Here is a 24,480-nt window from a genome sequence, read left to right on the forward strand (position 1 = left end):
CTAAAGCATGTCTTGCAGGTCGTGTTTGGTCAGGTTGAAGAGCTGTAGGAGTGCGGTGTGGTGGCTAAAGTGCCCTCGGAACTCCTGTTTCAAAAGTGAAGTGTCTTCAGTTAATAACAAAGTTCATCATCATTGTCAATTTATTACAATCTATTTTGTTTTAACTTGTAAAAGGGTTGATATGATTTTGCTTACCAAAAGCATCTTATACACGTCTGAAGTGTCACATAGTCTTTTATGAGTCATTGAAATAGGTGTATGATAATCGTCTCACAAGTATCTTTTTTACTGAACAAACTGATTCTACATTAAATATCTTTATGAACAATGAATGTATCTTCTTGGTTCTCATTTATACTTCGTTATGGCAGCACTTCACTTCGGAAGTGGCAAAGGAAATGCTGCACATTCTACCAATTAATTATCACAAATAGGTCCTACCAATTGCAATCAATTATCACCTTTACATAAAAGCATCTTAATAATGTACTGATAATGATTTTTTTTTTCTTGCAAATCAAACTATATTCGAGCATGATAACTTTCCAGGACACCTTTAAAAGTGGGGAGGGAGGTCATTTTGATACCAGAATATCATCGCCCTTTATGATAAACTCCAGATATGCCAGAACAGATTAGCCACTCAGGGCATCTACTCTTTATCAGCTGGAAGTATTTGACGTCGGCGAACGAGCTGAAGAAATCAACTTTCATGGATTACCGCAGGATACATATTTTTAATGAGTACACGATGAGACAAGACAAATTTCCTATAGATGTTTCAATGTTTGAATACCTTTGTGACAGAGGCACAAGCACTGAACAACTTTGTTTGGCGTGCTTTGGGTAGACCTGCCACGCCGTTGCAGAACGTGGTCACCATACGCGATTGGAGGGCGTAATCTCCGAAGTAAGGTTGTTGCTTTGAAGTCTGAATGTGGGGTGGTACAATGTGTAGAGCATGATATATTACTACATGAAATTATTCTAAATGAAAAGAATAACAGAGCAAGGAGCTACACATAGACCTCCACTTAATGCAGGTGAATTTCCCCAAACGTATTGCAGGGCTGCACACTAACCCATTTTTTCTGCCGGTCCAACCTGTCTCTGTCGGACCGGTAAATGCCCCGTTTTAACATTTTTACCGGTCTGAACAGAAAATTTACCGGTCAACAACGACAACCTAAAAAATAAACTTATTTTCTTTTTTTTTATGGACGTACCCCCCCCCCCACCCATGTACATTTTACAGATTAATATATATATTTTTTTTAAACTCGCATTATCTATTGCACAAGAAATTTAAAAAAAAAAGATAGGAAAAACTAGAATGTTTGTTTGTGAATTACAGTGTAAAATGATAATGAACAAAATTAGATTGTATCAAATGCGTTTGTGACTTTTTCTAAACATCGGCGCACGAACTTGCTGCGTAACCTGCTCTTGGTGGTCAGTTGGATTGCGACGATTTAATGAATTATTTTAGCTGTGAAATTTTCTGATGTACGCGCTCCAAGGAGTTCTTTATTTTTCTCCCGATAATCTATTCGCATTCGTGCAAGCGTTCTTGAAAGGCACACGACATGCAGGGCCGAATTTGCAATCCTTTTTGCGCCCATTTCCACCTCAAATATTAGCGGGATTGTGACGATTTCATAAATTACTTCGGCTGTAATATTTTCTGATGCAAGCGCCAAAAGATTGAAAATGTGTCCTTTAGTTTTTCCCGATAAACTCTTCGAATTTCGTAAGTGCGTTCTTAAAAAGATGCACCACATGGCCGAATTCATGATACTTTTTGCGCCTATTTCTACCTCAAATAATCAGCGGGATTGTGACGATTTCATAAATTACTTCGGCTGTAATATTTTCTGATGCAAGCGCCAAAAGAGGTTGAAAATGTGTCCTTTAGTTTTTCCCAATAAACTCTTCGAATTTCGTAAGTGCGTTCTTAAAAAGGATGCACCACATGGCCGAATTCATGATACTTTTTGCGCCTATTTCTACCTCAAATATTAGCGGGATTGTGACGATTTCATAAATTACTTCGGCTGTAATATTTTCTGATGCAAGCGCCAAAAGAGGTTGAAAATGTGTCCTTTAGTTTTTCCCGATAAACTCTTCGAATTTCGTAAGTGCGTTCTTTGATGCACCACATGGCCGAATTCATGATACTTTTTGCGCCCATTTCTACCTCAAATAATCAGCGGGATTGTGACGATTTTATAAATTACTTCGGCTGTAATCTTTTATGATGCACGCGCCAAAATGGGTTGAAAATGTGTCCTTTACTTTTTCCTAATAAACTCTTCGAATTTCGTAAGTGCGTTCTTAAAGATGTTCCACACAGCCGAATTCATGATACTTTTTGCGCCTATTTCTACCTCAAATATCAGCGGAATTGTGGCGATTTCATGAATTACTTCGGATGTAACTTTTTGTGATGCACGCACCGGCTAGAATGGTTGAAAATGCGATCTTTATTTTTCTCCCCATAATCTCTTCGCATTCCGTACATGCGTTCTTGAAAGGTATACAACACGGCGGAATTCACGATCCTTTTTACGCCTATTTCTACCTCAAATATCAGCGGGATTGCGATGATTTTATGAATAACTTCGGCTGTAATCTTTTATGATAACGCGCCAAAATGGGTTGGAAATGTGTCCTTTATTTTTCCCGGATATACTTCGCATTTCGTAAATGCGTTCTTAAAAGATATACGACACGGCCAAAAATCATGATTCTTTTTGCGCCTATTGTTTCCTCAAACTTCAACGGGATTGCGATGATTTCATGAATTATTATTCGGCTGTAATCTTTATGATGCACGGGCCAAAAGGGGGTGAAAATGTGTCTTTTTTTTTCTCCCAATGATCACCTCGCATTTCGTACTTGCGTATACCACACGGCCGAATTCACGACCCTTTTATCGCCTATTTCTACATTGAATATCAACCGAATTGTGGCAATTTCATGAATTACTTCAGATGTAATCTTTTGTGATGCGCACACCAACTAGAATGGTTGAAAATGCGTTCTTTATTTTTCTCCCCATAATCTCTTCGCATTCCGTACATGCGTTCTTGAAAGGTATACGACACGGCCGAATTCACGATCCTTTTTGCGCCTATTTCTACCTCAAATATCAGCGGGATTGCGATGATTACGTGTATAACTTCGGATGCAATCTTTTATGATACACGCGCCAAAATGGGTTGAAAATGTGTCCTTTATTTTTCCGCGATAAACTCTTCGCATTTCGTAAATGCGTTCTTAAAAGATACACGACACGGCCAAAAATCATGATTCTTTTGCGCCAATCGTTTCCTCAAACTTCAACGGGAACGCGATGATTTTATGAATTATTATTCGGCTCTAATCTTTATGATGCACGGGCCAAAAGGGGTTGAAAATGTGTCCTGTATTTTTCACCCAATAATCACTTCGCATTGCGTACATGCCGATACGTCACGGCCGAATTTACGATCCTTTTAGCGCCTATTTCTACATCAAATATCAGCGGGATTGCGATATGTCATTAATTATTTCGGCTGTTATCTTTTGTGATACATTCACCAGAAGGGTTGAAAATACGTTCTTTATTTTTCTCCCGATAATTTCTTCGCATTTGTGCATGCGTTTTCAAAATTATACATTGCATGCAGGGCCGAATTCGATATTCTTTTTGCGCCTATTATTGTTTATACTCAAATTCCAACGGGATTGCCAAATTTTCATGAATTACTATTCGGCTGTAATCTATATGATGCAATCGCCAAAAGGGGTGAAAATGTGTCCTTTATTTTTCTCCCGCTAATCTTTTCCCATTTCGTACATGCGTTCTTAAAAGGTATACGACACGGCTGAATTCACGATCCTTTTTGCGCCTATTTCTACCTGCAAATATCAGCGGGATTGTGGCGATTTCATGAATTACTTCGGATGTAATCTTTTGTAATGCACGCACCAGAAGGGTAAAAATGTGTTTTTTATTTTTCTCCCGACAATCTCGTCGCATTTGTGCATGCGTTTTTGATGAACAACACGGCATGCAGGACTGAATTCAAGATCCTTTTTGCGCCTATTATTTCCTCAAATTTCAACGGGATTGCGTTGATTTCATGAATTGTTATTCGGCTGTAATCTTTTATGATGCACTCACCAAACTGTTTCCTTTATTTTTTTTTTCTCCTCTATAATCTCTTCGCATTTCGTACATCATAAGCTTTTGAAAGATACGACGCGGCCGGTCGAATTTATGATCCTTTTTGGGACGATTTCTACCTCAATGTAAGCGGGACTGCCATGATTTCATGTTTTTTTTTTTTCTCCCTAGTATTATCTCTTCACATTTTGTGCATGCGTTCTTAAAAAGTTCACGCCTATTTTGCGCCTATCTTCATTATGAGACCATTCTGAGCGAATGAAAATATTCATTTGTGAAATGACTGTGTAAAATGAAAATAAACGCAATCAGATCCATTTACTGTATCGCTGAATATCGAATGTGTTTTAACTTTTTCTAAAAATCGACACTAGTATATTAGTTCTAACATAACTGCCACGCTGCAGCGAAGCCGGGATCGGATCGATCTTGCGTTAAAAATCATGAGTAAAATGCCCCAGAAATGCGTGCGCTTCTATCAATGCTTCTTGTCTGGCATGACCGCCGATCGCAAGCAATCGAAAAGCAGTTACACTGTACATGCTTTGCATGTATTGCATTGCATGCAGTGCGTGAGCAGCGCCAAATGCGCAAGCTAGCGCGACTCCGATAACTGGTCGACTGCTAGTGCTCAAAACTAATCCCGTTTACTGTACAAATTGCACCGGTAGACATAAACGAAAACTTGCGTAAAACTTGTTGAACAGTGCGATATCTTGCATTCTGTTTCTCCCTGATCGGGGCTGCTCTTTTTCTTTCTACTGACCCCACCAATATTTTTTTTTATTTATTTTTTTTTTTTTTTACTGGTCATGTCGGACCGGTAAGTTGTGGATTTCCTGAAAAGTTACCGGTCCGACAGTGACTTTTACCGGTCTTTGACCGTCGGACCGGCGCCAGTGTGCAGCCCTGCGTATTGTTTCATATCAATACGGTATCCCATTTTTCTCGAACCGTATTAATATTACCATTTTGAGTCTCAAGATTCGGAGTATATTGCCCGGACAAAGAACAAATTTTGAGTCGTTAAAAAAGATTTATGTAAGGTTAACCTGAGTTTTCTGACCACACCTTGGACATTCGTTGAGGAGCTGTGTAGTAAAATCTTGAACGTCCCTTATTGCTTGATGACAATCACTCTTTTGGAAAATTCTTGGATCAAGACAGTGACGCAGATCATGTACTAAAACATTATCATTTATTTCTTAGTCGGTTTCAGACCATTATCGAAACTTTCTTGAAATTCCATACGGAATTTTTGCGTAACTTGGCAAAAAGACACCGGTAGCAAACAAGCTCATAAAAAAGAACAACCCGCTGGTGAAGGTAAAACAGCAATAATCATGTCATAATCGTGACCTGCAGCCGTTAATCAATATCTGATATGATTACATGTATGTAGTAATTATTTTCACCATTGTTCATAATTAGCTAAAGGACGTTTATATTCCATATTCATTCACCGAAGCAAAGAATTATCATATTGCAAACGTTCTTAGTACTCTTCTAGGTTTGTTAGCTATCACTAAATAAATATCTTTCACGTCAGCATTTATGAGTACAACACCGTTTCGAAATGAGGAGAAAAGTAATTCATTTTAAGTTCATGGCACAATAAGAATGTAGGAGGATTTTCAGCCTTCGGCATGCTCGATAAACCATTTCATTTTCGGGATTAGCAACCGTTGCCGTTACAAACATAGATACCAAGGCGGACGAACCTCTGGAGGTGGCTCATCTTTCAAGGCGTGGTTGATGGCGTCAACGAGCACGTTCAGGCATTGGTCCGCTGGGTCTGACCTCGGCATGTTGAACAGAGAAGGAATTCTGGCGAGAAGTCCAACCCAGAATTGCGTCAAGCTGAAAGGAATCAGAAAGAGTATTTCCATGTAAAATGCCTGAAATTCAAGTATACGTAACGCTAATTTTTCAGAACGCCGATACAGTGCTTCGGCACGGAAAGTTATCGAAGGCGATCCCCCAAATACCCGCTGAAGTTCTTGAATGATGATTGCTTTAATAACATTGATATCAGCCAAAATGTCAATAAGATAAAACCGATGAAAAATCATGAAATCGAATTTCTGTATAAGGGTAAAATTCTAATAGCGAAGGTACAGAGCTATAGGTTGATGAGAAGTCATAAACATTAATGTTCCTACAGGAATTGCAACAGGTCTACCGGAGAGAGGTTTTTTACATGTGAAGTGAGTCACCCTTAATTACGTGTGGAAGAAAGGAAAGGTTTTGAAACTTGATGGCCCCACTGTGAAAAAAACAACAACACAGCAGCAAAAGGTGTACAATAATCAAGAACGCACGTTATTGATCGTAAAGGTATTCAAGGTTATGGTCACTTGCTACTACATGAGTATTTCCATATGGTCTTTTAACACACTATCATGGTTAAAATGAAGTTGTTCGGCCCAGATGCACATTTCAGGGCCTTGAGAACACAAGTTTTGGAAACGTAGGGTTACAGTCAGATAATCCACACATTTATCAAATAACGCTATATTAACGTTTCATTACCAATTCCTTTTCCATCTTTCCGCCACGTTGGTATTACTGCCAACTGCAGTTTCTCTAGCAACCTCGTCAAAGGTGTCGAAGAGATGCCTGACCGGGAGCGGATATTTTTGTGGGAACTTGAACATCGATTCCAAAACGTTCGTCACGTATGGACTGACTGCAGCCTGTGAAGGACGAGAATTTCTCATTCATCTTCTTCATCCATTTTCATTCAACAGCAGTAATGGTAATTAGAAGAATTACGATGGTGATAAGATGATGATAACAATTTTATGAATTATTACTGCTCCAACAAATTATGACGAAATCATATGTGACCGTGCACCTCAAAACGAACATAAAGTCGCACACACTGATTTTGCGTGAGGACTGAAAATAAGTGAAATGGGTCAACCTAGCCGAACTTGACTTTTTCATATTTTCTGAAAGAGCGGGTCTTCTTTACATTATGCTAAAATTTTGGTATCATAAAACGGGCAGGAAAGTGTGTGTTTTTTTAGCAGTTTATCTCAAACATTTTTGGTAGAACAGTGTGATTAGGTGTGTCTTTAGAATCCCTTTTTCATTTCTGAAAAACCTTGTCCACACTCTTCACTTTAAACTCTAATACCTTTTGAAAGGATAATGCTACTGCTTTGAAAGTTGACATTAATTATGGGCAGAATGTGTTAATGAGGCATGCTTAATTTCAGTCTAATCTGATAATCCCTTCATTGTTGTTACTCTGGTGGTTTACTTCCTGGTTTTTGTCCCATTCATCGCACAGCCAGCACGCTTTGGTAAAGATTAAGCGCTTGAATAGACACTGTACTTCAGAGCCCCTTTTCTCAGTTTACACTTTTCCTGAGTTTGTGCTTTCTTTCCAATATTTAGATAGGTTAGGAGAGTCCATTTGATTTGAGTTATACATCATCTTAAAGCTTAAAGTCTGCTCTTTCAGAATATGGTCTTAACTAAAAATTCATGTCTCGCGACTTTTTGTTTGTTTTGAGGTGCAGGGTCACATATTAGAGTATTCAAAAGGTTAAATGTACATTACGTGAACAATAGGTAAAATATGAACATGAACATGTAAAATAATACATGTGGATAAAAGGCCTACCTTTGTAGTCAGCATGTGAGCTATAGCGAGATCTCTACCCAGCCCAGCGCGCCCCTGTGTGCCGTAAACTGGGGTGTTGGTGTCATCCGTCCTCAGCTGCAGAGTTTCCTGTAACAGGTAATAATGCAATTCCAAGTGCCATGAAGTAGCAAAAAATTATGTCATGTCGACTGTTCTTCTTGAAAGCAGATGTCGAATGATTATTGATAATTATACTCTTGAGAAGAAAGATACCACCTTTATTGGGTAATTCTGTTTTCAATTATCACACTGCTTGTAGAGAATTCATCCGCAATCTTTTTCCTCCTAAATTAGAATGAGATATTACATCACCAAGTGACGGAATGGTTGATATATATATCATAGAACAATAAGAACAAACAACACATTTCACACAAAAAGAAACATGACTTAAGTTGCAAAAAACAAACCTTTGAGCTCTCTGATATCTTTAAAGCCTAAAAAACCAATGAAGGCTAATAATAATGGAAGAAAATAAAGCATCATATGTCAAATCTAAATTGATATGAAATAAGAGAAGAAGTAATAATTAAGAAAAATGGTAATATTTGAAATTCTTTTTTCAAATAGGGAAATTGTAAATAATGTTTGGTTCTCGAAATTGTCACATGGAGTTTAAATCACTAGTTTAAAAGAAAGAAATAAAGAAATTCTGCTCATTTATCCATCTTTATGCTTTTTTGTTTTTGAGTTTGATAGCCAATTAAATTACCTTTAATATGGTATATAATACATTGATTTTCATAAAGTTCTTCCATGAAAAATATGACCTCGAAAAAGTGTTTACTTTCTTTTTTTGCTGAGTGTATATCATACCTATGTGACATAGATTTCCCACTGTAACTAGAAGCCAAAATGAAATACAAGGATTAAATGCGATATCAAAAGAAATTCATATTTGACCTTTTAAACTTTATGCATTGGGGAGCTTTAGATTTTTGCGACGGGGACGTACAGAGGGCAAAATGTTCTGAGAATGCGCAGAATCGTGTATCAAAGCCGATCTATTTATATCTCGCATCGTCTGAGTTTTCACTACGCGTTCTGGGCTATTTTTACGTCCGCTCAATTCACGACGTAAAGACCAACTTCATGCACCGATCATAAATGGGGCGCCATTTTATTTTTTATAGGTTGCGTCCTAAGAGCTTTTCCCCAATAAGTGATGGAGAGAAGAAAAATCTCTTTGGTTGCGTCTGGGCGTAATCTAAAGCTGCTTTTCAACACGACGCAGGGAAGGAAGAGGAGAATGTCCAGCTCAAGCGTCGTCTCAAACGTCCGCGCCGCAAATCTAAAGCTTCGCATCGTCAAATTCAACGTGACGTTGCAACATAAAGCTGATTTCGAAGTACAAAAACGTGATAAATATCTTGACATGTGTTGCGACACGGATTGTCGCCCCTACACGGATTGTCGCCTCCTGCTCGGGGCGACAATCCGTGACGGGCGTTGGCGGCACGGATTGTCGCCCCCTACACGGATTGTCGCCTGGCGACAATCCGTGTAGGGGGCTGGCGGCACGGATTGTCGCCCGCCCTCGAAGCACATTTTACTGGGTAATATCGTTTTGGACATAATCATTGAAATACTAACACATAACTTACATGGCTACATCCATGCAAACATGCCATGTAAAAAGTCATGGTGAGGTTTCAAGGAAGTGTGTATGTGCGCGTGCACATGATAATTTAGTGTCCGTTTGTGCGTGCGTGTGTGTGTGTGTGTGTGTGTGTATGTATTTGGGTTGGTGAATGTGGGAGTGGGATGATGTAGGTTTTGTTTAATCAGGGGTTGGTGGGTTGGGGATTGGATTTGAAGAAGGATAGTTATAAATGGTATGACAGATGTTGGTAGGATTTAATATTTAGGATAGATGTAGGCCCTAGATTTGTTTCGGATGGGGAGGGGAGGGGGTGGTCGGGTTTTTTTATGACTGATTTCATTCTAGATTCGTGTAACGTATTTGTGTTTTTTTTTTATGTATAAAAGCCCTTGTAAGTAAGAAGGTGTTACATGATCCAAACCAATATATTCAAGGAATATAGGTTTGGTAGGGCCCTACATGTCAAAACTTTCTCGTGAAGAAATTGTTAGTAGGGTTGGTCTATAATCGAGTTATCTATGTTGAAGTGAGATTATTTGTGGTATAAATTGACAAATGGATTTGTTTCTGTTTCGAATTGCCATTTGTAACTTTTTTTTCATGTTACACCCAGAATGAGTCGATTTATGAATGATTTGAATGAAATCAATGAATATCAAGGAAAAAAGTGTTGAGTTGGTTTATTTGCATTATGAGGATTTGTTTGAGTGTTTGTTGGTGTTTGTTTGTATTACGTATGTATTAGCGGTGTAGCCTCGTCTGCAGGACCTTACTACATTTGTAGATTTTTAACGTTGCAAACGCACTGTTCATATACACGCACAGTCAGAATCTGAATCATAACACTTGTCATAGACGCAGTCCTTTGCTTTCCACTGGCTATTAAAGTGACTTTATTCAGTTATCCGGCTCATGCAGCTCACAACAGCATAATGTCATCTGTGTGACGTGAGTATAGCGATGTCAAGCGACGTGTAGTGAATTGAAGTGTAGTGTAGTGTAGTGCAGTGTAGTGTAGTATAGTGGTTCACTGTGACAGAAACACATGAAGAAACATTCATATTAATTACACTTGTATCAACTTCAACCAAATTGATATACACCAATTTAACATATTACTTAGCGCTCAAAGACTTAAATGTAGCTTGCGCTCTACGACAAATTGTTTATTATCTACGACAAATTGTTTATTATGACTGTTTGAGTAATATTATCCCAAACCTGTTAATTACTTAATGCAACATGCATTTTAGATGTATTCAGTGTACAGTAGTCGATCTGAATATGACGTATATCTGTCAGTATATCAATTCCAACTGCTGTCAAACTTTCATATAACTTATTTGTGGCAATTGTGTAGAAACCTATCCATTCAGGCTGAATAAAAACAAATTAAATACACTGTTTATATTACCACTGCCAGTGCTAGTACAACTACGATGGGCAAAAGCCCCTAAGCTTCACTGGGCAGTTTGTTTGTTTGTTTCAGTACTTAACTTCCTTATTGAACTATATAGTACAGCTGTACAGGGTTCTGGATTACATCCCCCTACCAACCTATCCTGTGCACTGCACAGCTAACTACACAGACCATCACTGTTCTGGAGTGGTCTCCATGGCAACTATCTCTACTTGGGGCTGCACTGCACCCACCACTCTCTCTCTCTCTCTCTCTCTCTCTATCCCCCAGCCATGCTCTGGGTCCTAAAACACACATAGGCATATATACACTATATACAGTGAACAAGTGCAATGTACTACACTTTGAATATCCATGCTCCAAACAAGTTAATCTACTTTGTATGTCATTGTAAGTTAGTCTTCCAAACTGTCTAGGAACACTTAGCAATACAACATCTTTCCATTATATATTATACATTGTGTAATATACCAATCCAAGTATTCTTCTCATACTCATGGAAAGTTGATTCCAATACATTCTACCCTGTGTGGGTTGAATACGTCTACACATCGACATGGAGCATGAAACAAAGAGATTTACTCTCATTCAGATACTCATTAACAACTTAATTATATGCTCTCAATTAATGAGGAATATATGTGTATACACAAATCAAAGAAGGATATCAATATGAATTGGACTTACCAACTGTTACGTATCCTGGTCACAAAATATAACTCTCCTCATTGCTCTTAGAAGACACTGCTTGTCCTCAAAGCTTCCAAACTCACTCTGCTAACAAAGACTGTGCACTGCCTTGAGAGTGAAGGCATGTGCTCTATGCAAATTAGCTTGGGTGTTCTACTATGCAAATTAGGGTACTGAACAGAGCATGCATTGTTTTGGGGTTTGGGGTTGCTCTACTATTTTGGGGGTGTTAATCACTACCTATTGAGGGATAGTGTTGTCTATATTAAACTTCTTATGCCGCTACAAGCGGTGTGCAATGGCAGTTCGTTTGTGCTAAAATCAACTAACGATTGACAAATTTTTTACGGCGTGTGGAAATTATTCGCTCATGCATAAAGCATGCCAAACCTATTCTGGGACAAAGAATAGTGGTATGGACGTTCTAGTTTATAAGACTGATGGAAGAAAATGACTGCAGTGAAAAATGAACAAAGACAATAACATTTTGGGAGGGTACCTCCCTCGTATGTATTTTCTCTCGGTCTCTCTCTCGCCTAGCCTGCCTCTCCGCTGATATTGGTTCACACACCCTTACTATTTTTAGATCAACGCTGGCGTGAATTTTTTAAACACGTGCTCATACACTCTGAAGGCGTTTGTATTGCCAGAGTAGCGCCGCTATATTCCACATACACACGTAAGCATACAGGCACACGTATACACACAGACAAACAAACCACTACCACTATGACCACAACACATGCACAGTTTCTACATAATTGTATTATTATACTCCAAACACACACACATACACACACTTACACACACACACACAGACACACACACACAACAAATCATACACATCACATATCATGCAGCTCACAATACACACACACACACACACACACACACACACACACACATACGCTCTCAGTCCAAACTTCTGTTGCACACCCCCACAATATCAACACAATTTTATGGCGCAAGATCTTTTCAACTGGCAGCAGCAGAGTTATGGAACAAATTACCCACGTATCTTAAGCAAATTAATACAGTAGATGATTTTAAGCGTTTGTTGAAAACATATCTCTTTAACATGTCCGTGGACCAGGTTTAAAACTAAGCAATGTTTGTCACAGCTCTGTCACTTTTCATCTTGTTCTGCCTCCTCTCTCTCTCACACATGTCTATTTTCCTTATTTCTATTTATTAGTTCCTTTTTCCTTCAATGCGCATAGAGACATTAATCTATTTTTGTGATATGCGCCATATAAATATGGTTTATTATTATTATTATTATACGCATAACTTACCAGTGATACCCATCCCACCAAAGCTTAACACCGGAGGAACCACCCCGAGCCCGGGGCGACAATCTGTGACGGGGCGACAATCCGTGTAGCAAAAATTTTTTTGCCAACACGGATTGTCGCCTTCGAGGTCAAAAACTGGGAACTGCACAAGCGTCACGGATTGTCGCCAGGCGACAATCCGTGTAGGGGGCGACAATCCGTGCCGCCAGCGCCCGTCACGGATTGTCGCCCCGAGCAAGAGGCGACAATCCGTGTAGGGGCGACAATCCGTGTCGCAACAACATGACTTTTGCGTCATGAGGATTATGAAACTTTAAGGAAATCAACGGTTAATGTTTGATTAGTCAAATCAGACAGATATACCCCTTACCTTTAGATGCGTTGCTCCGAGGTTGCTCGGCTTTTGGGTCGAAGGGCCAGGGGGAGGTGAAATCTGATCTGCTGTCAAACTTTCATCTAGGAGATGGAAATATACACAACAACCCGTGTATGAGAGGATTGACAATAGACTCGGAAGCAAGAGTCAAACTAAGTTATACATACTCGAAAAGTGCAGTACTGATGAAGTTGGACGTTGCCGTTGAAAATTTAAACCATTCAAGAAAAGTAGTAGTATCGAAACTCAAAATAATCGAAACATTTCAAAGGAACAATAAAATGGTCAAGATGAATCTGCACACTTAAGTCATATGAATATATATATATATATATATATATATTGAATATGAATAGCCTACGTATATGAAATCTAATAATTTGTCAAAGAATTGACAGCATAAAAGTAAGCAAGATAGAGGAAGGTAATCTTACATTTGTTCGAGAAAAACGTGGAGGGAACAAGTTCTTGATATCCACTGGAATCCGCCATAGCTTCCTTTGGTCTGACTGTGACTCGACATCCATGATCCAACTTGTACGAGAGAGAGAGAGAGAGAGAGAGAGAGATGCAATGTTTAGATGAGTCTCGGGAATGTTACATATAGTGTGACACGGGCTTTATCCAAATATTTATCTTGCCGATGAAAAGGGGACTTATTGGCATGCATTAAATTGCGTGGATACATTCAGAGGAATCCTAAACATCTTTTGTATACTGTATTTCACATCCATAAAAGTCGCCTCTAAGGATTTCAGAGACACCCTATATTCGCATGCTACATTTACCACCTCACTCTTGTATCGGCATTCACATTAAGCTCATATAAGTGTCAACTAAAAACCTCGCCGATCTCCTGCCCTAATCTGCAAATGTGCGATGATTAAGAAACTAAAACTATAACATACTCTGCAGGAATTACAGGGTTAGGACTGCTTGGCCTGCCATCACATAATAATGTTTTGGCGCTTACCCCGTACGTCTTTACAGTATTCATTCTCCCCGAAACATGACCGTCAGTTCCTTCGTCTTCGTCTTGCAAGATCAGGTATGTCCCGGCGTCTTTCAACCAAACTTTGAGTGTGAAATAGTAGGGGGAGAGGGGAGAGGGGTATTAAGCTTTGAAGAGAGTTTTATTCGTTACATGTTATGATTATCTTTTTTTTGTATTCTTAATGGTGTCCTTGTAGGTTTTTTTTTTTTTAAATCTCGAGGACACAGTTGAAATCTTCCACATGATTAGGACGATATTCATTATTGTCGAAAAACAAGCAAACACCAAGAGATGTCTTGTCTGCATATCGCAGTTTGTATATCATGTACATTATTTTGTTGACTTGACATAGCTTCCAAGCAGGAATGTGTTATAAAGATCTGAAGAAGCTGAACAAAAAAAAAAAAAATGCTCATCACAGCTAAAGGCTTTGTAAACTTATCTATATACCTGTCTAGAGTAGAACCTAATATTGCAAGTACAGTGCTTATCAGCTAATGATCATAATATAGAGATTTTAGCCTTTAGGACCTAGTCGGACTTCACCTACATTCCAACCTGACTAGCATATTTCAGGTTATGCAACATTGGTGTATTAATTAGTTTGATGGTCATGGCTCAAAGCTGTGGAAAGTTATTGACAGTACACCACAAGACTGCGAGTACGGGGCTTGTGAGGGAAAGTTCATTGACCTTTGACCTTTTATCTTGTCAAATTTCGATCACCCATACTCAAACCTGACCAGCATTATTCAGGTATGTACCTGTGGTGTTAGTTTGGTGGTCATGGCTCAAAGTTGTGGAAAGTTATTGAGTACGTCAAATTGTTGACGACGCCACCGACTACGATGGAAAGTGACGCATATGCCTCGCTTTTGCTACGCAGGCGACATAATTAGATTGGCATCAAATCTCAAGAAAGATCATAAGACGCAACTTGTTACTTTTTCACATTAATCCACACAGGATAATTGTTTGCTTTTAATACTATTTTCAAACTTCCTTGTCAAAGTTTGCACTTTACTTACACTATGATGATTTCACCTATTTCCAAATAATATGGTTGGGTAGTTTGTTTCCAGATTTTAGACTGAAAGTCTCTTTCTGACACACTGCCTCAAGTTCTGCATACAAAAAAGAGCGAAAACTTTCCTGTGCCCCCAGACAGTTCATTCTAGCATGTGATCAAATTGACTGTCTTGCCATGGGTCAAGTATTACATGAACCAGCATGGCTTACGAGTATTTAAAGACCTACCTACATCCAAAGACTCTCCATTGGTCGGAAGAAGACGATGTCCAGCTTTCCACATAGAATCCAAGATTTTCTGCTTTGCCTGTCCCACGGTATCGACATTCAACACCTTTACCTTAAGGAAGGCATTGTCGTCTTCATCCACGACAAAAAGTACCTGGAAGAAGAAACGCCAAAAAGCCGTTCTGAATATGATTCCTAATTACTGTATGACATATTCGAAAATAAGCTTTAAAAAACCCAAAACAATAAAGTGCAGAAAATAAACAATGTCTTTCAGAAATGAAAGTGCTACTTATTTTTCCCCTCTTGCATGCATACAATGTTTTTTTTTTTCGTTTATAGTGTCAACACAAGGGCCCTGTTTTATGAAGAGTAATAATTGATTATATTGTCGATTTCCATAAATCTATGGCAGCCTGTGTGGTATTAAGGAAATTTATAATCGACGATATCTTTTGATAAAATGGGGCCCAGAAATGATAGAATTGGCCTCATTGTCACGAAATGATCAAGAGAACAATTCTCCCCTATCGATTGACATCATTTACGAAAAAGATTGCTGTATTCTTGAAATAGATTGTGAAATCGTCGCAGCACGCACACTATTTACTAACTTCTTCTTGGGTTACAGTGCAAATCCAGCGTCAACGTTGCTTGGAATAGACATTGAGTTACATTGTGCTCTCCAAATTTATGTCGCATATAAGGGGTGGAAATATTTTATGGGTAATTACCACTTCTTGGAAAGTGATGTCCTGGTCGAACAAGCGATTGTAATCCAGAGTGAAATATGCTTCTTCAGTGATAGCATCGATTGGTCCTTTTTCACATTGAGACTTCATGGCTTGATACAACATGAACATCGGGTACAGCATTTGCTGCAAAGTATGAGAACAAAAAAGAAACATTTCGTATTATGCACTGGTAAGGATGTTTCAAAATAAACTCACTGTATTCCTCAAGGTTAATCATATCTATACATATATATATATATATATATATCATATATATATATATATATATGTATATATATATATATATATATATACTCTTCATATACTTATATAAGGTGGATTATATGGTAATGGATACCAATTTTCTTTGAACTCGGATAGAAAAAAAGCTTGTCATGTATTTTAGTGATTCCCTTTAAGATCAACGACACAACTTGCAAAAACTAGTAAACTAGCTTCAATAATTTACAGAAGAAATATTCCTGACGTATATCGTTCAGAGATATTGAAACAGTTGAGAAGACTACCTTTATCCTTACCTTGATGTACCCACACATGCACAAAGCAAACCAATTAGCCAACAGTCTGTCTACGATGGATTCCGACCTGTTGCAAACAACAACAACAAAAAATAAGAAAAAGTAAAGGTTGGTCCCAGTAAATATTGATGACAACATTCTACTATTAAAGAATATTGGCAAAACGATAAAGACAATCAAATCAAGAAATCATTGTTATTGCAATCTTTAAGTGACATCAAATTATCATCAGTTATCATAATTATGTGAACATCTCATTTCCATTACATCGAGTTCTCTTTAAACCAACAACAACAACAACATCATCATCGTCAACCCCAAAACAACAGAAGATAATCGCAGGGTATGATAATTCCATTATACTTAAAATGAACCTGTTTAAAGAGAGCCCTTCATAATACAATACAGATAGTACATGATATGGCAATGCAATCGACGGCAAACATTTAAAGGCATAATTTTTATAATCAAAGGATGGCTAGACTAATAAGTGTTAAAAAAGTGAGGCCATCAACCCAGTCAAGCTATGCTTATGCTGACGGTCTTCTGCTTCGTTATTGAATCAAATTTTCCTTATCTGTATTATATGTAACTATAAATGTTTTACAAAAAAAAAAATTATTATGCATGGAGTATCAACTGCACTTTTGTGTTGCTCCTTTGTCACTTGGTTATGTGTTGTTTTAATTTGTCACATTGGTGTAGTTTATTTTTTTATTCAATTTGATTTGATTTGCGAAGCAAAATGAATACGAACGAACAAAAAAAAATGTCAAAAACGTCATTTGAACTTGTATCATTATAAGCATGAATCAGAACTAGAAAACACAAATTCATGTGGGTATAGAAAAAATGATAAAAGGGAACACACTATACACATTCGAAAGTAACAGCGAAAGAGAGTAAAGTTTATGATAACACGATTGCCCAATACACACAATCCAAAGACATCCAAAGACAAATTCAGATGCCACGAATATGTTTACCGATAATGTGTTATAACCTTCCATGACAAAGGTGCCACAAGGCGATCAGAATTCTTGGAAAGTATAACACCCAAGTTCATAATTCTTCAAAGTTTATCATTGAATCAAATTAACTGAGAAGAAAGTGTGAATAAATTCATTTCCCAAGCTTACTGAAAGCGCAATCGACTGTATACATCTTTTAGAAAGCAGAGGAATAATAGTTATCTTATAACATCAGTAATATATCATAGGAATTGTGTACTGTGACGTCGCAAACTATTGTAGCCTTCTTATCCAGCGATGGCAGCACCGAAACTTTGAAAATTCATAAATTTTCAACAGATTGCTCCATTTTTCAATGATGTGTTCTACAATATTCCTGTATTGACTCAGTAACATTTCGTTATTCTGAATGATAGGCTCTATCAAACTATGAAAATTAGATAGAGCACGCAGACCTACATGGCCACAAACTCAGACACACAAATACTGGAATGCAATATTAATTGTAATAAAGTCAATGATGAAAAAAAAAAATTCTCCTCCTCTTTTATGCCACCCCCTCTTGCTGGAATTACAGGCATTATATCACTTTCGGATGAACGAACTTTCAGAATAATAAACCTTCGGAGTAACGACTCTTATTTCATTCTCGGATTAACGAACCTTCGAAATAATTATAACCTTATTTCATTTTCGGATTGACGAACCTCTAGGTACCAGAAATTTGTGTTTTGAAATAACAAGCCTTCGGAAGAACGAACCTTCGAAACAACGAACATCAACCTATTCAGTCAGTGAACAAATATTATGTATATCACTCTTACCTGCTAAACAACTCATCCATTCTTCCTGAAGAACTTGCTGTGACAGCAACCCTATCTCGAACCAGCCTAGAAATCAACCTTTTCATAAGAAAACGATACTCCACCATAAAAATGTTACATTTTCCGAAAAGTAGATGAGCAAATACCAAAATGATTTAACCTCAACTCATATCTTCTCAGGGGCGAATGCCATATTGACTGACAATAAATCGTTGTGGTTTTTATGTTTGTTTGTTTGGGTTTTTTTACGAGGAGCATATATATATATATATATATATATATATATATATACTTTTGAACAAGATTGTTATGAAAAGCGCCTGCCACTGCCATGATGACTGAATGTGGGCCTACATTCAATATTATTTGACTTTTAAAGGGTGACACAGATACCGTATAACGCCACTATTAAGACATATAAAATAGGAAATTATACCCAGCATCACCGATTTACCTCATACGCTTCAAAACAACAAAAGAAAAAAAAAATAGTCAATAACATTGGCATAGCTGCGTCATGATACCAAACAGTAACATTCACTTTAAACAGTGTTAAAATCCAGAACTGCTGCCGCTTTAATTTACATTATATCGTCTTAGAAGGCCTGACATGCAATTAGGTTGTTACACTGTAAAATCTTTAAAACAAGTTTTCGTTAATCTTTACTCAAGGACTTTATTGGACATCCATGTCGCACTCATGGTGACTTAAATCTCTTGGCTGTGTTTGCGACTGTATTTGATTTCTACTCTGCTGAGACGTAATTTCACTCACTTTGAGAAATAGATGCTTTTGCCCTCACTCACGTAGATAAGAGACAGAAGTGATGCAATCAGTTGCCTGGCAAGGAAACCAATATAAAAGTGCACCTTTGTAATAAATCTAAACCAGATATACTGTATGTTTTCAGGTAAAAACATGATTTATCTTTTGCAGCATTTTGTTGTTTCGGCAAAAACTTTATCTTCATCCTCACTCTTTCACAAAAAAAATGTATTATTTCATATTTCTGCCGAAACGAAGTCGGTCAATAAACTAAAGAAAACGGTTGTATGAAAACGATCCACCAACAGACAACGTCCAAGGGATTGTTCTTATTCCTGGATTAAGTTTAGTTGATTTTCATTCAAAAGCACTCTTTTTCATCTTTCATCAGAGCATAAAGGCGTAAAAATTAACATACATTTTTATTTGAAATTGCTCGCCCCAAAACTATTGATTCTCTAATTCACACTTGCGATGGTCCTATTACCTTGTACTTTGTTGGTATTGCCTTTGCATTTCAAGAGTTTGGATGAAAGCCACGGCAGATTCCTCATCCTTCAGCGACCGATAAAAAGACACTATTGCTTGTTCCATGAAGTCTTCCATATACTGCCATGAAAACAATGATAATGAAGGAGATGACGCAGCTGAACACAAATCCTTTTTTTTTTTTTCAGTGCCCCTGACCTGCAAGCCGATTATTTTTCTTAAGGAATCGAAACATCTGACATGGCTCAAGTTCATCACTTTGTGTCTACCAGATCCGAACTTCACATAGTAGGCTTTTTTAATCGTTTGTATGGCATTGATTTATTTTTGGTACATGTGTTAACTGCATCAAGAGAGAGAGAGAGAGGGAGAAAAGGTTGCATTATGGAAAGACTTGTAAAAGAGCCTGTGACGTCATGATCGGACATTGGCATCATGAATTCGGGACAGCGCAATTACCATGGAACTTTAATGTGCACTGGTATGGACGCTGTATAAGGCCTACCATGGATATAATTTGATAGTAAACGTATGTTTCCAGTAAAAAGAAAAAATATATTTTTAGTGTCAGGCTGGTCTTATGATATATGCAAGAATCAATTAAGTGGCAATTTTTCTTCTCGACTTTCTCCTACCTCTGGGTCCGATGTCTCAGGACGAACTCCAAGTCCACCAAAGAGCATGACTGTCACGTACTGGTTGTGATCTCTGAATGGGATCCCGTACTTCTTGACTCGCTCGTCCACATCTGTCAGCTCGAGTTTAGTATCAGGCACTGTCAATGTAGTTCATTGCAAAAACAAAAACAAAATAAAACGAAATGAAACCAATAAACAAACAAACATACGCAAACATACTACAGAAGAAAAGCATTTCAAACTAAACGATTAGCATGCAATGTCCTCCTTCATCCCTATCAAGTATGTGGAAGAAAGTGACAATAAACGCTATTTGAAAACAGAACGAGGTCATGGATCCTATATACAGACAATTGATGATGAAAAACACATGAAAAAAGAAGAACAAAACAAATTAGACCTCTTGAATGTCATGTTTAGCAAAGAAATTACACAAACAGCTACAATAAAGAGAAGTGGAGCTTGTTATTGTTGTAGTAATAGTAGTAGTAGCAGTTGTTGTTGTTGTTATTGAAGTGCCATACCTTCTTTTATTCTTGACCTCAGTCTCCGTCGTTCCAGTTCCAATTCCTCTTGAACTCGATTTGCTTCTTGCCTCTTCTTTGTTAGTCTCCATCCGATACCTACACCTACTGCCAGAAGAACGAGAATGGCAATCACTGCTATCGAGATGACTACTGCCAGGATATTTGATTCTGAGTGTGTCTTGACAAAACCTGGTCGGAACTCCAAATGTCCATGCTGGACCTGAAAGACAACGCCAAATCAATGCGTTTCGTTTATTGGCTCAAGCTTCTTCCAATGAAATAGAATAACTCGAAAATTTTCAATCAGACTGCCACGGGTACTTGAACATTCAGAATCAAGCGATTTGTCTTACCACCACAGCAGGAAGTGACTTTGTGGGGCCTTCTCCAAGACTTCCGTTGTAATCACCAGCCCCGGGAAGTGGGATAGGTACGAGGCAAATCAACCTGTTGAACTCCAGGATTAGAACATCACATTCTCCATCGGAGCCTATCAGTACTTGTACGTCATCTTTGTTGCTGACTGTGTCTAAATATTGTCCCTTCAATAAAACAAAAAATAAAATACGTAATGTGCCAAAAAACAACAACAGATATAACGGTTAATAAACACCAACCCCCCCCCCAAAAAAAAAAGAAAATAAATAAATGAATAATGAGAAAAAAAAAATCACTCAGTTAAATGTCTGGAGGACAATTTCCTTACGATTCTTCTTCTAAAGTCTTTAAGCAAATGTGACCAGTTTCTCTTTATCGCCATTTGTGGTCCAAAATGCAAAACAGCAACACTCCTGTCTCAACTGATAATGATGATATTTTCTACTAATAAAGAATTTATGTTAAAATCTCAAATCGTATTTAGATAGACTTAACAGTATAGAGAACCTCGATTCTTTTTCACCGTACAAGTTCAGTCACAGCGCCATTTTAAGCCTGCTGACTGCCTGATGGTTATGACGTTGGGAAATTTCACAGTAAGCAATACCGAAAATGGTAAATATAGGTGTATATTATGCCATGATGAACTCACCTCCAAGTCAAGCCTCTTATTATCAGTGATAATAGCAGTTCGATCACTTTCAGCGATGTCGAAATAAACTGGATCTGGATGATACGTTATGATACCGCCATTGATGACGAAACCATCGAGGTCAAAGTTTATATTTGCTGCCCTGGCGTCGGATTGCCTTGTCATTCTCCCGTGTGACTGACCATCCGGGTAAGGAGGTGTGGGACATACCAACAGAGTTGGAGACACGTTCACACACACCTGTGAGGCAGAAATCACTATTACTATCGGGTAAGAGCTTCTCATAATTATTTCGTGCATTAACGTTGGTGAAGAAGCAAAATTACTGCTCAGAAACTGTTTATGTTTCTATGAATAATCAGATGTATCTACTTTGTACATAATTATGTACACACACATTTCAAGGTCACCTAAATGTTGTGCAAAGTAAATGTTTACTTTCTTTTTATTATCAGTATTCTAAATAGGTGTCATGGTTCATTGAATACTGGTCGTAGTAGTAGAGTATATGTCATGGATCTTTTTGACCTTTTTGACAACTATGCTAATGGTTTGCATCGCGCGGTTTGTGAAGCGTATCACAAGTATAAATTAGTTCACATTCACCCTAATTCAATTGAATAACATGTAAATAAGTATATTAAAAATACATTTCAAACTGATAAATATCTCTTCTAAGGCTCGATATATAGGAAGGTGTTGCACTGTGTCATCATTTGCAAAATATGATCGACCGATGGAAGACAGTCCACTGTCAACAAAAGATCAGACCTCTGTACGGAATGCTCCAGATGACAGTGACTGTGAAATGATCCGTGACTCTTGGATGATATCAAATCGTTCCCCTGTAATGTGCATTCGTAATCCTCCTCTGAAAAAAAAAAAAAAAACAACGAAAAATACAAATGAAGACATGTTGTCATGGCATCAAGCAATTTGGTACAATAATTTTTTTTTTTTTTTCATACCAATCGAAGTAGCATTAGCGTGCTGGAGTCTTTGGGGGAAAATATTGAAACTCTATCGTGTACCTTTTATTGACAGAATATGAAAATGGCTACACACAAACATCCACACACACACACACACACACACACACACACACACATATAACGTTTACAACACAAATGAAAATGAAGTGAGTATACAAAACATATTTCTACTGTATGTGGCAAATCTTCTGTGGTAACCACAGCCCTGTCGCTGTACAGAAGTCGCGAGAGACCGTGCTGGCATGTGGCAGGGCTTCTTCCTTGGTAACAAGCAACATTACTAAAAATTATTATCCAACTAAGGGTGGAATGATAACATACGACATGATCGTTTCTCCCCGGTTCACGGACGTAACTACGGGATTAGGCAGGACTGTGAAAGCGTCAGGTGAGAATCTTTCCGCTCCGTCAAACGTCATGATCAAACTTTGTGCTCCCTCAGAGACAGCAGTGGTGGTGCATCTTGCTTCGCTTCCTTCGTACGTTCTACAGCAATTTTGAAATATTCAAATTCTTTTGAATTTTGAAATACATTTTCTCTCATAAAACTCCTGTCTATATAGTTATGTAATTATCTCTCTCTCTCTCTCTCTCTATGTGACCGTGCACCTCAAAACGAACATAAAGTCGCACACACTGATTTTGCGTGAGGACTGAAAATAAGTGAAATGGGTAAACCTAGCCGAACTTGACTTTTTCATATTTTCTGAAAGAGCGGGTCTTCTGTTACGTTATGCTGAAATTTGGTATCATAAAACGGGCAGGAAAGTTGTGTTTTTTAGCAGTTTATCTCGAACATTTTTGGTAGAATAGTGTGATTAGGTGTGTCTTTAGAATCCCTTTTTCATTTCTGAAAAACCTTGTCCACACTCTTCACTTTCAACTCTAATAACTTATGAAAGGATAGTGCTACTGCTTTGAAAGTTGGCATTGATTATGGACAGAATGTGTTAATGGGGCATATTTAATTTCAGTTTAATCTGATAATTCCTTCATTGTTGTTACTCTGGTGGTTTACTTCCTGTTTTTTGTCCCATTCATCGCACAGCCAGCACGGTTTGTTCAGTTCAGTTCAGTTTTTATTTCTGCATTTCAAAATCAATACAAATCCACAAATCAACAAAATACTTACATAGTCATTTACACAGCTAGTATTCGTAACGTTTGGATCTTACATACATTTTTTTTTTTTTTTTTTTTTTTTAAGAACGAATATCATATATGAAAGGAAGCAATAGGAAATGATAAAAATGAAATGCAGGGGACCATCATCATAAGCTAAGCTTGACGAGGAAGATGGCCCCAGGTAAAGAGATACATAAAGAAAATCTTGCCACTCACTGAGTGGGGGGTAATTGTGCAAAGGGCACAACGAAGAGATACATAAAGAAAATCTTGCCACTCACTGAGTGGGAAGTAAATTGTGCGAAGGGCGTGCGGTGCAGTGCGGTGTGCATTGTGTTGGGATGAATCTTGGTTTGTACGTTGAGTGTTATTTTGTGTATCAGT

General features: G+C 37.9%; 1 protein-coding gene across 1 annotated transcript; it reads right to left on the reverse strand.

Moving 5' to 3' along the window:
- Nucleotides 1–23,390, reverse strand: LOC140245201 (plexin-A1-like). Its single transcript, XM_072324794.1, has 20 exons — nucleotides 23,293–23,390; nucleotides 22,751–22,850; nucleotides 21,980–22,219; nucleotides 21,303–21,491; nucleotides 20,947–21,169; nucleotides 20,420–20,559; nucleotides 19,783–19,904; nucleotides 19,305–19,370; nucleotides 18,530–18,607; nucleotides 16,735–16,801; nucleotides 16,196–16,339; nucleotides 15,462–15,615; nucleotides 14,184–14,284; nucleotides 13,645–13,744; nucleotides 13,205–13,290; nucleotides 7,806–7,901; nucleotides 6,704–6,867; nucleotides 5,893–6,031; nucleotides 797–931; nucleotides 1–84 (listed from the first exon to the last, which is right to left on the reverse strand). Exons 1-20 carry the CDS (start codon nucleotides 23,388–23,390, stop codon nucleotides 1–3), a joined length of 2,526 nt encoding a protein of 841 aa, XP_072180895.1.
- Nucleotides 23,391–24,480: the final 1,090 nt, after the last annotated feature.

This window comes from Diadema setosum, chromosome 2 (assembly GCF_964275005.1).
Source record: "Diadema setosum chromosome 2, eeDiaSeto1, whole genome shotgun sequence".
NCBI lineage: Eukaryota > Metazoa > Echinodermata > Echinoidea > Diadematoida > Diadematidae > Diadema > Diadema setosum.